Source organism: Tiliqua scincoides, chromosome 4 (assembly GCF_035046505.1).
Source record: "Tiliqua scincoides isolate rTilSci1 chromosome 4, rTilSci1.hap2, whole genome shotgun sequence".
In the NCBI taxonomy this organism is placed as follows: domain Eukaryota; kingdom Metazoa; phylum Chordata; class Lepidosauria; order Squamata; family Scincidae; genus Tiliqua; species Tiliqua scincoides.
This window is the reverse complement of record NC_089824.1, coordinates 201,952,161-201,966,374: the sequence shown is the minus strand read 5'-3', so window position 1 is coordinate 201,966,374 and position 14,214 is coordinate 201,952,161. Positions and strand designations below refer to the sequence as shown.

At 43.5% G+C, this 14,214-nt stretch overlaps 1 protein-coding gene across 4 annotated transcripts in view; it reads left to right on the top strand.

Moving 5' to 3' along the window:
* The window catches only part of GDAP1L1 (ganglioside induced differentiation associated protein 1 like 1), a 53,483-nt gene that overhangs the window by 16,799 nt on the left and 22,470 nt on the right, over nt 1-14,214 (top strand). For all 4 annotated transcript variants that reach the window (XM_066625535.1, XM_066625537.1, XM_066625534.1 and 1 more), the window contains one exon: nt 12,638-12,830. In XM_066625535.1, the coding sequence (XP_066481632.1) occupies nt 12,638-12,830 (193 nt within the window). The remainder of the gene's footprint in view (nt 1-12,637; nt 12,831-14,214) is intronic.

Sequence of the window (14,214 nt, the reverse complement as noted above, 5' to 3'; positions counted from 1 at the left end):
TCCACTAAATCCAGGAGGGTGCCCGCATGGCTAACCAGCCAAGTTAGAGAGGCTGTGAAGGGCAAGGAAGCTTCCTTCCATAAATGGAAGTCTTGCCCTAATGAGGAGAATAAAAAGGAACATAAACTGTGGCAAAAGAAATGTAAGAAGGTGATATGGGAGGCCAAGCGAGACTATGAGGAACGCATGGCCAGCAACATTAAGGGGAATAATAAAAGCTTCTTCAAATATGTTAGAAGCAGGAAACCCGCCAGAGAAGCGGTTGGCCCTCTGGATGGTGAGGGAGGGAAAGGGGAGATAAAAGGAGACTTAGAGATGGCAGAGAAATTAAATGAGTTCTTTGCATCTGTCTTCACGGCAGAAGACCTCGGGCAGATACCGCTGCCCGAACGGCCCCTCCTAATCGAGGAGTTAAGTCAGATAGAGGTTAAAAGAGAAGATGTTTCAGACCTCATTGATAAATTAAAGATCAATAAGTCACCGGGCCCTGATGGCATCCACCCAAGGGTTATTAAGGAATTGAAGAATGAAGTTGCAGATCTCTTGACTAAGGTATGCAACTTGTCCCTCAAAACTGCCACGGTGCCAGAAGATTGGAGGATAGCAAATGTCACACCTATTTTTAAAAAGGGAAAGAGGGGGGACCTGGGAAACTATAGGCCGGTCAGCCTAACATCCATACCGGGTAAGATGGTGGAATGCCTCATCAAAGATAGGATCTCAAAACACATAGACGAACAGGCCTTGCTGAGGGAGAGTCAGCATGGCTTCTGTAAGGGTAAGTCTTGCCTCACAAACCTTATAGAATTCTTTGAAAAGGTCAACAGGCATGTGGATGCGGGAGAACCCGTGGACATTATATATCTGGACTTTCAGAAGGCGTTTGACACGGTCCCTCACCAAAGGCTACTGAAAAAACTCCACAGTCAGGGAATTAGAGGACAGGTCCTCTCATGGATTGAGAACTGGTTGGAGGCCAGGAAGCAGAGAGTGGGTGTCAATGGGCAATTTTCACAATGGAGAGAGGTGAAAAGCGGTGTGCCCCAAGGATCTGTCCTGGGACCGGTGCTTTTCAACCTCTTCATAAATGACCTGGAGACAGGGTTGAGCAGTGAAGTGGCTAAGTTTGCAGACGACACCAAACTTTTCCGAGTGGTAAAGACCAGAAGTGATTGTGAGGAGCTCCAGAAGGATCTCTCCAGACTGGCAGAATGGGCAGCAAAATGGCAGATGCGCTTCAATGTCAGTAAGTGTAAAGTCATGCACATTGGGGCAAAAAATCAAAACTTTAGATATAGGCTGATGGGTTCTGAGCTGTCTGTGACAGATCAGGAGAGAGATCTTGGGGTGGTGGTGGACAGGTCGATGAAAGTGTCGACCCAATGTGCGGCGGCAGTGAAGAAGGCCAATTCTATGCTTGGGATCATTAGGAAGGGTATTGAGAACAAAACGGCTAGTATTATAATGCCGTTGTACAAATCTATGGTAAGGCCACACCTGGAGTATTGTGTCCAGTTCTGGTCGCCGCATCTCAAAAAAGACATAGTGGAAATGGAAAAGGTGCAAAAGAGAGCGACTAAGATGATTACGGGGCTGGGGCACCTTCCTTATGAGGAAAGGCTACGGCGTTTGGGCCTCTTCAGCCTAGAAAAGAGACGCTTGAGGGGGGACATGATTGAGACATACAAAATTATGCAGGGGATGGACAGAGTGGATAGGGAGATGCTCTTTACACTCTCACATAATACCAGAACCAGGGGACATCCACTAAAACTGAGTGTTGGGAGAGTTAGGACAGACAAAAGAAAATATTTCTTTACTCAGCGTGTGGTCAGTCTGTGGAACTCCTTGCCACAGGATGTGGTGCTGGCGTCTAGCCTAGACGCCTTTAAAAGGGGATTGGACGAGTTTCTGGAGGAAAAATCCATTATGGGGTACAAGCCATGATGTGTATGCGCAACCTCCTGATTTTAGAAATGGGTTAAGTCAGCATGCCAGATGTAGGGGAGGGCACCAGGATGAGGTCTCTTGTTATCTGGTGTGCTCCCTGGGGCATTTGGTGGGCCGCTGTGAGATACAGGAAGCTGGACTAGATGGGCCTATGGCCTGATCCAGTGGGGCTGTTCTTATGTTCTTATGCTGCTGAGTGACTCTGGCATCATTTGGGGGTGAGCAGGCAGGAGATTTTGCATGGGCCATTTCTGCAGTGTGGGTCTGGTAGGGCCTTTCTCTTTGGGGGGGGGGAAGAGAAAAGCATGGCTCTTGCCTCTGAGATTTTGAATGGACCATTTCTGCTATTTGGGTCTGGTAGGGCCTTTCTCTTTGGGGGGGGGGGGGAAGAGAAAAGCAGGGCTCTGGCACCTGAGATTTTGGATGGACCATTTCTGCTGTTTGGGTCTGGTATGGCCTTTCTCTTTGGGAGGGGGGAGAGGAAAGCAAGGGTCTGACCTCTAAGATTTTGAATCTTTCTGAGAGATCTCAGAGTTTTTTTTCCATGGCTATTGGATATATACACCACCAAATAAACAGACATTTACTCTGAAGAACCTGAGTGCAAAAGAATTAGTGCTGAAATCTTCCAACATGGACCATTTTGTCAGAACAAACCGAGCTTCAAACTCATGTAATCAAGAAACTTTGGAAACAACGGGTGCAGATAGAGATATCATTGCTTCTGCTAGCACCAGTAAGGCAATTAATGAGAAGACTCCTGATGATTTAGCACGAGTAGGAGAACCTATTAAACAAATTAAACTTGGTAAATATCCAAAGAACAAAGATGGCAGATCATTCAGATCAGAGTGGGTTCAACATTTTAAGTGGTTGGAATATTCTTCAAAACTAGATGCTGCATTTTGCTATCCATGTCGCCAATTTGTTCCATTTACTAAAGAGCAAGCTTACATAAAAAAGGGATTTTAGCAATTGGAGGGCTGCATTGGATAAAACTAAATCAGGATTTTTCAAACATGCTTCATCTGAGACCCACGTGCAGGCTATGTTAATGTGGTCTGAAAGAAACCAAAGAACTGATTCAAACACATCTATTTCAACTCTAATTAATGACAATGTGCTTGAAAAACATAGGTATTACATTTCAAGTATTGTTGAAATCATTCCATTTCTTGTAGTTAATGAGCTCCCAATGAGGGGAATATACATTGAAGAACATGTGGAGGAAGATTATTTAGAAACCTTTTCAAATATACCCTCAACAAGAACCCAAAACTAGCTGAATCTTACAAAATTATTCCAAAGAATGCCACTTACCAATCCCCAGAAATTCAAAATGAAATAGTTAAAGGAATGACTGATCTCATTCAAGAGGAAGTTTCCAATGACATAAAGAATGCAGATGTCCCATTTTTTTCTGTCTTGGAGGATGGAACAAAAGACAAAAATTGAAGAGAAAATATAGCAATTGCTACTAGATATGTTAAAGATGGTGAAATTTACAAATCCATGCTATCCAAAGAGACAACAACTGCTTTGGATGCTGAGACTTTTACAAACACAACTTGCGATACATTCCGAAGGTGTGGTTTAAATCCTAACAATCTGTTGAGCCAATGTTATGATGGAGCATCAGTTATGAGTGGCAAGAAAGGTGGTGTCCAGGCATTAATTTAAAAAAAACTGAAGAAATTCCATACGTCCATTGTTTTAACCATAGGCTGCATTTATTTGTAGTTAAAGCAGCTGAAGTTGTGCCAATGGTGAGGGAATTTTTTGGACAACGTGTGGAATTATACAACTTTTTGTCCCGTGGGGTAGTAGCTGCTGAGTATGAAGGCAAAGCTCTTTCTCGTCTGCTGGAACAGAGATGGTCAGGACATCTTCAGGTGTGTAGGACAATTTTTGAAGATTACAAACATATATCAGAAACTCTTGAACTAATATCAATCAATAATGGAAACAGATTTGCTGGGGAAGATGTGGTTCTTAGCACTGGTCTCCATCTTATAATGCTGAAGCAAGAGTTTAGATTTTGTCTACTTGTAATGAAAAATATTTTGGAAATTCTTTCTCCGGTAGATAAGGGACTCCAAAGTCATGACATTTCCTTGGAGCAGGCCTATAACTTAATTCAAGCTACAGAAGGTTCACTAGAAGACTTAAGAAACAGTGAGACTTTGACATCAATTCTGCAGGAAACATCAAAACTGGCTAAAGAGGAAGAAGTAAAAATGCCAAGGAAAAGGAAATTTAATTCCTTACTTGGTGATTATGTGGTGTCTGAAACAACGGGTAACAGAGCATCATGTAGTGACACCCACAGTAAGCATGCTTCTGACTTTTTTGAAATTCTGGATGTAGTGCTAGCTGAAATGAAAAGAAGATTCCATGACAATGAAGAGATTCTTCAGGCAATAATTGCAGCAGAAAATTTAGATGATGAAAATGGTAGGCTTAGGGCCCAATCCTAACCCAATTTCCAGCATGGACATAAGGGTAATGCAACTTTGAGGTAAGGGAACAAACACTGCCATACCTTGAGGAGGCCTCCATGACTGCCCCCAACTGCAGAATGCAGCACATGCCCTACTGGCACAGCTATGCCAATGCTGGAAAGTTGGTTAGGATTGCGCCCTTAATTATCTAAAAAATTTCAATATTATCATTCCAAGTAAAGAAGAAATGAAAGTAGTAAAACATTTCCTTGAGAAGAACAAAATTGAAAAGCGAAATTTCTTCAGTGAAATATACAAACACCGGAGTGCCTTTGAAGATTGTTACAGTATGTTAGCGGCAGTAAGAACTTTTGCATGTAGCACAGCAGTTTGTGAATCGACCTTCTCAGCGCTTACACAAATTAACAAACCTCAAAGACTATGTCTCACTCAAGAACGGCTAATTTAGTATACCTAGCTTTTGAGCTAAAGAGAACCAAGAATTTAAGTGTGGAAAAGGTTCTAAGAAGACTCAATTCTCAGAAAGATAGGATAATTCAGCTCTACTAGCTAGTTTCAAATCTTCTGTACCTTGCTTTTTAAAAGTAATGAATAATGTAAAAAACTAATGTTCCATGGCGTTGCTATATTTTACTTCAATATCTTTCCTCTTGCTTTTAGGTAAAGTAAATTTACTTTTGTCATCAGCAAATGAAAGGTTGTTAATACAAGTAAATCCCCTGGGGGCTGGGGGATAAGAATAGGCCCTCAGTTTGGCTGTACTTGTCGTAAGAGGCGACTAAACAGCCACCGGGTAGATGGGACTCGTCAGCCTGGGAAGGCAGCTCATCTGAGAGAAGGAAAACTCTGATACCAAACCTCCACTGCCTTGCGGCTACATCCAGTTATGGAAAAGGCTTGAATCAACCTCAAGGCAAAATCCGGAGCCGGAGTCCCTGAGGCAGTTCATGGCTGAACACAGTCACGTTCTGGCAACTCCTGTGACGCCGCTGGAACCAACCGTATTGGCTTCTGCCTTTCCGTTGGACCATTTCAGCGACGTGGAGAGGGGGGATTTGCTGCATGGGTAACAGTCTATCCTCCATATCTACTTTACCCAGGCTTCGCGCACTGGAGAAGGCACTGTTCCAGAACCACTATTCAGAGCGCGATACCATAGTCTTCCGAGACTGAAGGATGCCATCCCAAATACTACCTGTATCATAGTGATATGTTGTACTTTTGCAGTGTTGCAAGTCTGTGTATTGCACTGGTGTCCAAAATGAAAGGACAAGTTGCATGTTATTTCTATGTAGACAAATAGATTTTACATTGCATACAGAGATGCATTTATTCTATGCAGATCGTTGTTAGATTGCTTTACAGATAATGAATGCATCTTTCAAAAAAAAAAAAAAACACAACCCAAAATATTTCCTCCTAATGAAATTTGGGTTAGTTATGGGTCTTTGATGTTTTTCCATACTTATCCATTTTGCACACCAGTATAGATACCTGACATAATTGCCCCCCCTGAAAAAATGGTTGCCCCCCCACCTCTAGAATCCTGGCTATGGGCCTGATGTACATTTGACGCCTGCTTTCCTTTTGTCCAAATACTACCTTAGTCATATGCAAGTAATCCAAGCATTTCAGGTGTTTTGACTTCTCACAACTGTGGGATTTGCTAATCAACCATACAAGGCTATGTTTGCTCTATTGTTCTTTATTTTTCACCCTTATTGGTCTTCCTCAACTGACCTTTACATAATGAATTTGGCTTTGAGCCAGTTAATTGGACTGTGAAGCCCATCTGATTGCCCATTTCAAGGGAGTCATCAATCTAACAAGCAAAATCTGATTAACACTGACCAGGAATAAATAGTGGGGTTGTGTACCCCTTTTAATACATTTTTGTAGTCTCTTATCCAGTGTGTTGGATGCAATGATGGGGATCATCCACCTGCACAGTTAGGTGTGGGTAGAAGCTCCAAGATCCTGGCCTAGTGTGACTACTTAGTGTAAGGAAAGTACCCAGCGCAATGCAGTAGTGCTTTCTTTTATTCTCAGCATGTCTTTTATCCTCCATGCCTTCCTTTGCCCCCCAAATCATCTGCCTGAACCCTTCTTTGCTAGTCTACAATTCCTTAGCTACATTACTTTTTGCCTTTTACTTCATGCCTTTTGTTTGGATGTTTTCCATCCTTTTAATAAAATAAACTATTTCCTGCTACTATTTTGACCTACCTGGTCTCAGTTCGCCCAGGAGGGTGTTGGTTGTCTCAACTTAGATCACCAGCCTGCACGGCAAGGAAGGAAAGTGTGTGGGTTGTGAAAGCAGGTAGGCAGGCTGGCTGGCTGGAAACCGCTGAGTGGTGGAGAGCTGATAGTGCACTGCTGTACCTCTGCTGTTTGGAGAACTGGGAGAAGGCACCCTGCGGCTCTACAGGCAAGCTACCTACTTATTACTTTCCCATTGGTACTGGGGGTCAGCAGTAGTTTTGTATACTGCTCGAGCGAGCCTTGTTTGAGCCAGGAGGACTAACTAGCTTAAAGTGGTCATAAGTTATCTAGACCAAGTTTGGAAAGGGAGGTTAGCAAAATAGCAGCTGTCTCATTTTCTGGGACCTTAAGTGGTAGCAACAAGAACTACCATCCCAGTTTAAACCCAGGTTCAGAATGAGTCAGGTTGAAAATGAGCGCCAGCTACTAGATAATCATCTGTCTAACTACCACAGCATCCATGCTATGTCTGCATGCAACATGTATGTAGGATATGGATATACAGTATATCAGTCATTTTCAATCACTGTGTCATGGCACACTGATGCGCCTTGGGTGGCCTGCAGATGTGCTGCAGGAGTTTGGGGGACGATCATTTATCAGTAGGGCCACTGGGGAATGCAAGCCCCAACTGTCAGTGCAGTTTGCCTTGTCAATTATCAAAACACTGATGGTTTGCCTTGACAATTTCAGTGCCTCATCAGTGTGCTGTGAGATGAAAAAGACTGAAAATCACTGCTGTATGTTATGATCCAAATGTGGCTGTCGTGCTAATGATCCCTATACAGGAGGGACCTCTGTGTGATTATGTGTGAAGAACTTCCAGCCAGCAGTGAGCCAGGCACTGTATGATCCCGATGGGGCAATAAGATTGCAGACTATATGCGAGTTTGAAACCCTGAGCTGGGTTTGTCCTGAGCTTATTAGTTGTCATGAGGTGACTCTCTGAATCTTACATATGGTAGCAGGAGGGGGTAGGCTTGCCAAGCTACTGAGCAGCGTGGGTGGTGAGGGAATGCACATGACATCTTTCCTGCTCAGCAGATCCCAGCATTTGTTGAATTGTGTGGTCTGGCTAAACCAAGCAAAATGCCCCTCTTGCAATCCGGGTGCTATATAATCTGTCAATCTATTCTGACAGAAATTTATAGGCTTGATCCACATTGATTACTTTTTGCCTGCTAAAAGTAGCAAATCATGACATGACTAGATGAAAACAGCACAGAAAATGGACAGGGGCAATCACTTTGCTTTGATGAAAGCATTTTAAAGAGAATGCGTCTGGGTCTCAATAGGGTCCTTGTTCAATAGGGTCCAGTGATACAATTCACTGCATGTCTCATCTGCAGAAAATCCAATTCTCATAGGGAATATGAGAATACACACTTCAGTAACACACACTTCATATTCTCAGAGCCAATCTACACATTCAGAAAAAAAAACACAAGTGCTCTAGCCCTGCTGAAATTGTACCACTTCAAAATTCTGGAGTGGGCTGGTCAAATGTCTGACTGCTCCTCCACAGCAAAGTAACAAATCCTGGGCATGAAAAACTGTCTCTCGTTGGATGAAGTAATGTTCTGTCCTTTCTTCACATAAGATGTTTGGACTGGGAGTGTGTTCGGATTTACAGTTCTCCACTTGCATTCTAAAATGCTACTATCCCAGAAAGACTACGCTACATGATATTTTTTTTAAATTTGTTGTAACTGTGTGTTGCTTGTATTGGCAGGAGGTTGGACTCAGTGATATTGTAGGTCCCTTCCAACTTTGTCAGGGACATGTGGACAGGGGAGGCAGAGCCTCACCTGCAGTACAAACAAGGACCCACCAAGTTAAAGAGAGAGAGAGAGAGAGAGAGAGTGTGTGTTGCTGATCCTTGCTCCCCCTACCTCTGATTAGGGGAAACAAGAGGCAAGTTATTATTTGAAATTATTCCCAGAGAGAGAGAGAGAGAGAGAGAGAGAGATTTTAAATGAAGGTGTAGATCATTTGTAGGCATTGAGAATGACTGCCTTAAGCCATTTCTGCCCAAAGTTGCATATGCAAAACAGGGATCAATTGTGTATACCTGTGGGCTGGGTAGAAATGAGTTAACTCAAAACTGACCATAAGAACATAAGAACAGCCCCACTGGATCAGGCCATAGGCCCATCTAGTCCAGCTTCCTGTATCTCACAGTTGCCCACAAAATGCCCCAGGGAGCACACCAGATAACAAGAGACCTGCTTCCTGATGCCCTCCCTTGCATCTGACGTAGCCCATTTCTAAAATCAGGAGGTAGCACATCATGGCTGTAACCCGTAATGGATTTTTCCTCCAGAAACTTGTCCAATCCCCTTTTAAAGGCATCCAGGCCAGATGCCATCACCACAACCTGTGGCTAGGAATTCCACAAGCCAACCACATGCTGAGTAAAGAAATATTTTCTTTTGTCTGTCCTAACTCTCCCAACACTCAATTTTAGTGAATGTCCCCTGGTTCTGGTGTTATGTGAGAGTGTAAAGAGCATCCCTCTATCCACTTTATCCTTCCCATGCATTTTGTATGTCTCAATCATGTCCCTCCTCAGGCGCCTCTTTTCGAGGCTGAAGAGGCCCAAATGCCGTAGCGTTTCCTCATAAGGAAGGTGCCCCAGCCCAGCAATCATCTTAGTCGCTCTCTTTTGCACCTTTTCCATTTCCACGATGTCCTTTTTGAGATGCGGCGACCAGAACTGGACGCAATACTCCAGGTGTGGCCTTACCATAGATTTGTACAATGGCATTATAATATTAGCCGTTTTGTTCTCAATACCTTTTCTAATGATCCCAAGCATAGAATTGGCCTTCTTTACTGCTGCCGCACATTGGGTCAACACTTTCATCGATCTGTCCACCACCACCCCAAGATCTCTCTCCTGATCTGTCACAGACAGCTCAGAACCCATTAGCCTATATGTGAAGTTTTGATTCTTTGCCCCAATATGCATGACTTTACACTTACTGACATTGAAACGTATCTGCCATTTTGCTGCCCATTCTGCCAGTTTGGAGAGATCCTTCTGGAGCTCCTCACAATCATTTCTGGTCTTCACCACTTGGAAAAGACCAATGAGACTAATTTTTCTGAGAGCCAATGAGGTGATATTATGACACAGCATGGAACCAATAAGGTGTTTGTATGAGTCTGTTCTCATTTCCATGTACCAGAGCTAATACTAGAATTCCTATTCAGTTATGTGAATGTCATCAAGTTAGCCACTGATTTTTATGTTGGTTACTGATTTGTTAGCTGACCTGTACAGTTATATAGTAAAATAAATATAGTTAATGGGATAACTTCATGAGTTTCTGTACTGGATGACACCAAACCTAGTGATGAAACTGGTGGGAAATTTGAGTGTTGTTGGTCATGGCTTAGACAATTTTAAAAGTGGATTCTAAACGAATAGAAAACCCCCCTCCCGTCTCCTGCATTTGTGCGATCCTGGGGATTGCATTGCTGCCTTCCCTCCATAACAACTTACAATGCTCCCAACCCCCTTGTAGGAGTTTGGGAAGCACTGTTCTAGCATATGTAATTCAGCAAAGTTTATTAAGATCTGTTCCTGAGTATCTGTTTAAGAACACCAATCCAAATCTAAAGAGAAATTAAATGGCTATCACAGTGTGACATATTTGCTCTGCATTTCACATGACAAAGTAAAAAGGCATTAGGTCAATATCTGGCAAGATTAAGACTGCAGCCTTAAACATGCTTCATAGGGGAGAAAGCCCCAACGAGCACAATGGAAGTTACTTATTAGTCAGGCATAGGATTGTGCTGTACGAGAGTTACTGGGGCTCCATCCTGCCCAGAAGCCTTGTGGGACTTAGGTTTGGAAAGTCTTGGAATTTCCATTTTCCATCCATGGCCTCTGTCAGGCTCAGACTGACAGTGTAAAAAATGCTATGTCTGATTTCTCCGTGAAACCAGAAGTGACTTTTTAATGCCTTATAAGGCTGTTTTCTTACACTGCCGAGCTCAGTCTGAGCCCAGCAGAGGTCACGAACATCCGTCTGTGGCCTCTGCTAGGCTCAGAGGACCCTCCGGAAACGAGGGGAGTAGAGCTCCTCTTGGCTCTGGAGGGTGGGGGAGAGGCATTTGCCTGTATTCATGGTTTCACTTAACCACAGGGGTTTCTGGAATGGAACCTCCATGGATATGGGGGCACACTTGTATTTGCTCCCCCCAATTGTTCTTATTATGACTTTATTTATTGTCCTATATATTGTACATTTTAATGTGGTATTTTTTAGCTGCCTTGGGTATTTGCTTGGTATGGGAAAGGTGGGATATAAATCTATAAAATAAAATAAAGGTATTTCTATACACAAAGATTACGACTGGTTTGGAGAAACCAAGATGTCAGAAAGAGGCAAATCATCAATTCCTACTGAATGACTTTGGGCAAGTGATTTCTAAGCCTCAGTCCCCATCTGTAAAATGGAACAATAATGGCCTGTCTCGCACAGTTTCCAATAAAGATTACAAAGCTCTGGTAAAGTTAGAAGCATCATATACAATTCTAAATGACAACTAAAATACTAATTATACCAACTATTCATAAGATGACTGGGCTACAAAGGAGATAAGCATTTTATACACATCAGATATGATCATCTGTTACCAAAAGGGCTGTTTTGTTTAGGGGGGAATTATTACACTACCCTTATTGGAACCTCAGGATCGCAGGCTGGATAACAAGATGGCGTAATGCAGAGAAATTCCCTTTTGCTTAAAGAGGAGACAGAAAGATAACTTTTAATGAAAGATTATAGTTTTATTTCAAAAGCACAAAGGTAAACATAATGCACATGGATAAGTGTATGTTTCTTGGTCCTAATGCTTGAATCCAGTGTACCTAGCTTTCATGGTGGTTGCATGTAAAAAGTATTTGGTGCATCCAAGGAAATTAGAAAAAGGAAAGGTTGTAGGGAAGGATTTTAGGGGTCCCTGGTCTGCCAAACCCAGTTGCTAACTAAAGATGGGGAGAGAAGGGGAGGAAAAGGGGGGGGAGAAGTTCCAGACGCAGGATAGTTACCTGTCTTGTAGAGTAGTTGGATGGGGGGGGGGAGAGTCCTGTGTGGAGGGCCTTATGACACAACACAGATGTGTTGTGTCCTTGGAGGGGGAGCCAGAGAGAGAGCATGTGGGGCAGCCGTCTCTTAAAAAGGGTTTTTGTGATAGAGCTGACCTGGATGTGCTTGCTTACTACCACACAGTGGGGTACTTGGAATATGTAAAACATTGAAAGGATTATCAGCAAAATTCAATAGGGTCAAATGACTGTCTTCCTAGCTGGGGGAACTTACACAATACAGTAAATACAGTAACCCAGGAAGGCAGTTCAAATTTGCATAGAGTACTTATACAGTGTGAGTTAATACAATGAATAGGAGACACTCAAACAATGATTTACTATGCCAGACTTCTTCCTATAATGTGTTTGCATAAACAGTGATTGGATTAGGAGACACTTTTGCATGTAGTTCTTAAAACAATACAATGACTACAGTGACCACAGGGAAGTGGAGGTTGTGTAATCCATGAGCTTGTGGCTTGACCAGAGTTTTGGAAGTTTGGCCTGTGTGAGAAGTTTGGCCTGCATGATGTTTTAGTAACATAACCAGATATAAAATCACAACTAAGAAAAAAGGGGATTTTCATGTGACACATCGAGATGCATAACAGGATCTTTATAAAGAGAACACAGCTTTGAGGACACTAAGGGCTGTATTGGGACTGTAGGAGGTGTTTGTTAGGTATGGGCCAACCACTCCTGTTGCTGCTTTCAACTTACTTGTGAATGCCTGAAAGGTAATAGTACCATGCAAAACAGTCACTGAGACGAGTGTTGAAAGTTCCTTCTTTATAAGAACCTGCTTCCCCAGAGGTGGTGGGCAACACCAGATCATCTCCTCTTTCCTTTCTTGTCCTAGGTTCGCCTGGTTATTGCAGAGAAGGGCATACCATGTGAGGAACGGGATGTCAGCATGCCATTGACTGAGCACAAAGAACCTTGGTTCATGAGACTCAACCTTGGGGAAGAGGTGCCTGTGATCATCCACGGAGATAACATTATCAGTGACTACAACCAGATCATCGATTATATGGAGAAGAACTTCACAGGAGGTAATCTTGGATATTCTGAACCAAAACACACGGGTTATTAGATGGGGGCTTCAAGCTAGAGTCTAGTTTCACCTATTTATGTGAAAGAGGGTGACATCCAGGTTATATGTGCAATAGTTTGTGATAACATTGGTAACTGCTTTCCAAAGGGAAGTTTTTCACATGCAGTTTTGCTTCTCATACTGCTGGAATGGTGGGTTGCAGTACCCAAAATTATCAAAGGCATTGGCTACTTATCCTGCATGGAATATGACTATCACAGGCCTCAATCCTAACCAACTTTCCAGCACTTACATAAGGGCAATGTAACTCTGACATAAGGGAACAAACATTACCTTACCTTGAGGGGGCCTCCATGACTGTTCCCCAACTGCAGGATGCAGCACATGCCCCACTGGCACAGCTATGCCAGTACTGAAAAGTTGGTTAGGATTGCTCCCACAGTCTCATAGCAGCAGTACAAGAGCTGATCTTTTTTCATTTGAAGTTGTACTATCTTTCCTACATTATTAGTCATTTTGGTCCCCTTTCCTTTTCTTGCTCGTCCTGTCAGGCTCAAAGGTTTAGGATGAATGTTTCTTTGAGTGAGGCCTTTGCAGCTGATGTCACAGATCCTGTCATCCATACAAGCAGGAACAGGGTTCTAAGAATGGCCTTAAAATAAATCCAAACAAAGGGGCGGCTTGGCAGCTGTGCTGCATTCACATTTACTCAAGCGCCTGGCATCCAAATGAGCTTCTACCCCCCTTCCACCCTTTACTGCTTTCAGCACATTTTTAGCAGGACAAGGAAGTGTTGCCAGCAGAATATCAGACCTTGGATTACTTGACTGTGCTGGTCTTACCTGATTCTCCAAAAGATGTGATGGGCAGCCCAATTCTAAAGGCAGCCGTGGTCCTGGGTGCAGCAGTGCAAAAGCAGCTACCGCTGCATCCTACAGCCCCGCAGTAGTTGCCAGAGATCACCTCTGGGTAAGGGAACTTATGTCCCCTTCCCCTGGGGAAAACCCCAAGCCCCGCAATGGGGCTTCTTAAGTCTGCGCTGGCTATTTTACTTTGCAGCCCGAGACGGAGTTCAGGATCTGGCAGGGCAGAGCTCTGCCTGTCCTACCCCCTCCCACTACAGTTTCTCCCCCCCCCACCCCCAGCTCTCAGTACTACCTGGAGCTCTTACTTAGCTCCAGGTGGCGCCTGGCCAACTCTAGGCTTAGCACCAAGTGGCACTAGGCTGGCACTGGCACTGATTCAGCGCAGGGTGTCATAGACGTGCCTTATGGCATGTTTTTAACACCCAGTGCTGATTGTACGCTCGTACCACCGCCTCTAAAGAGCTCAGGATTGGGCGCTTAGGCTCTAAGTCTTACCTGGTACATAAGAACATAAGA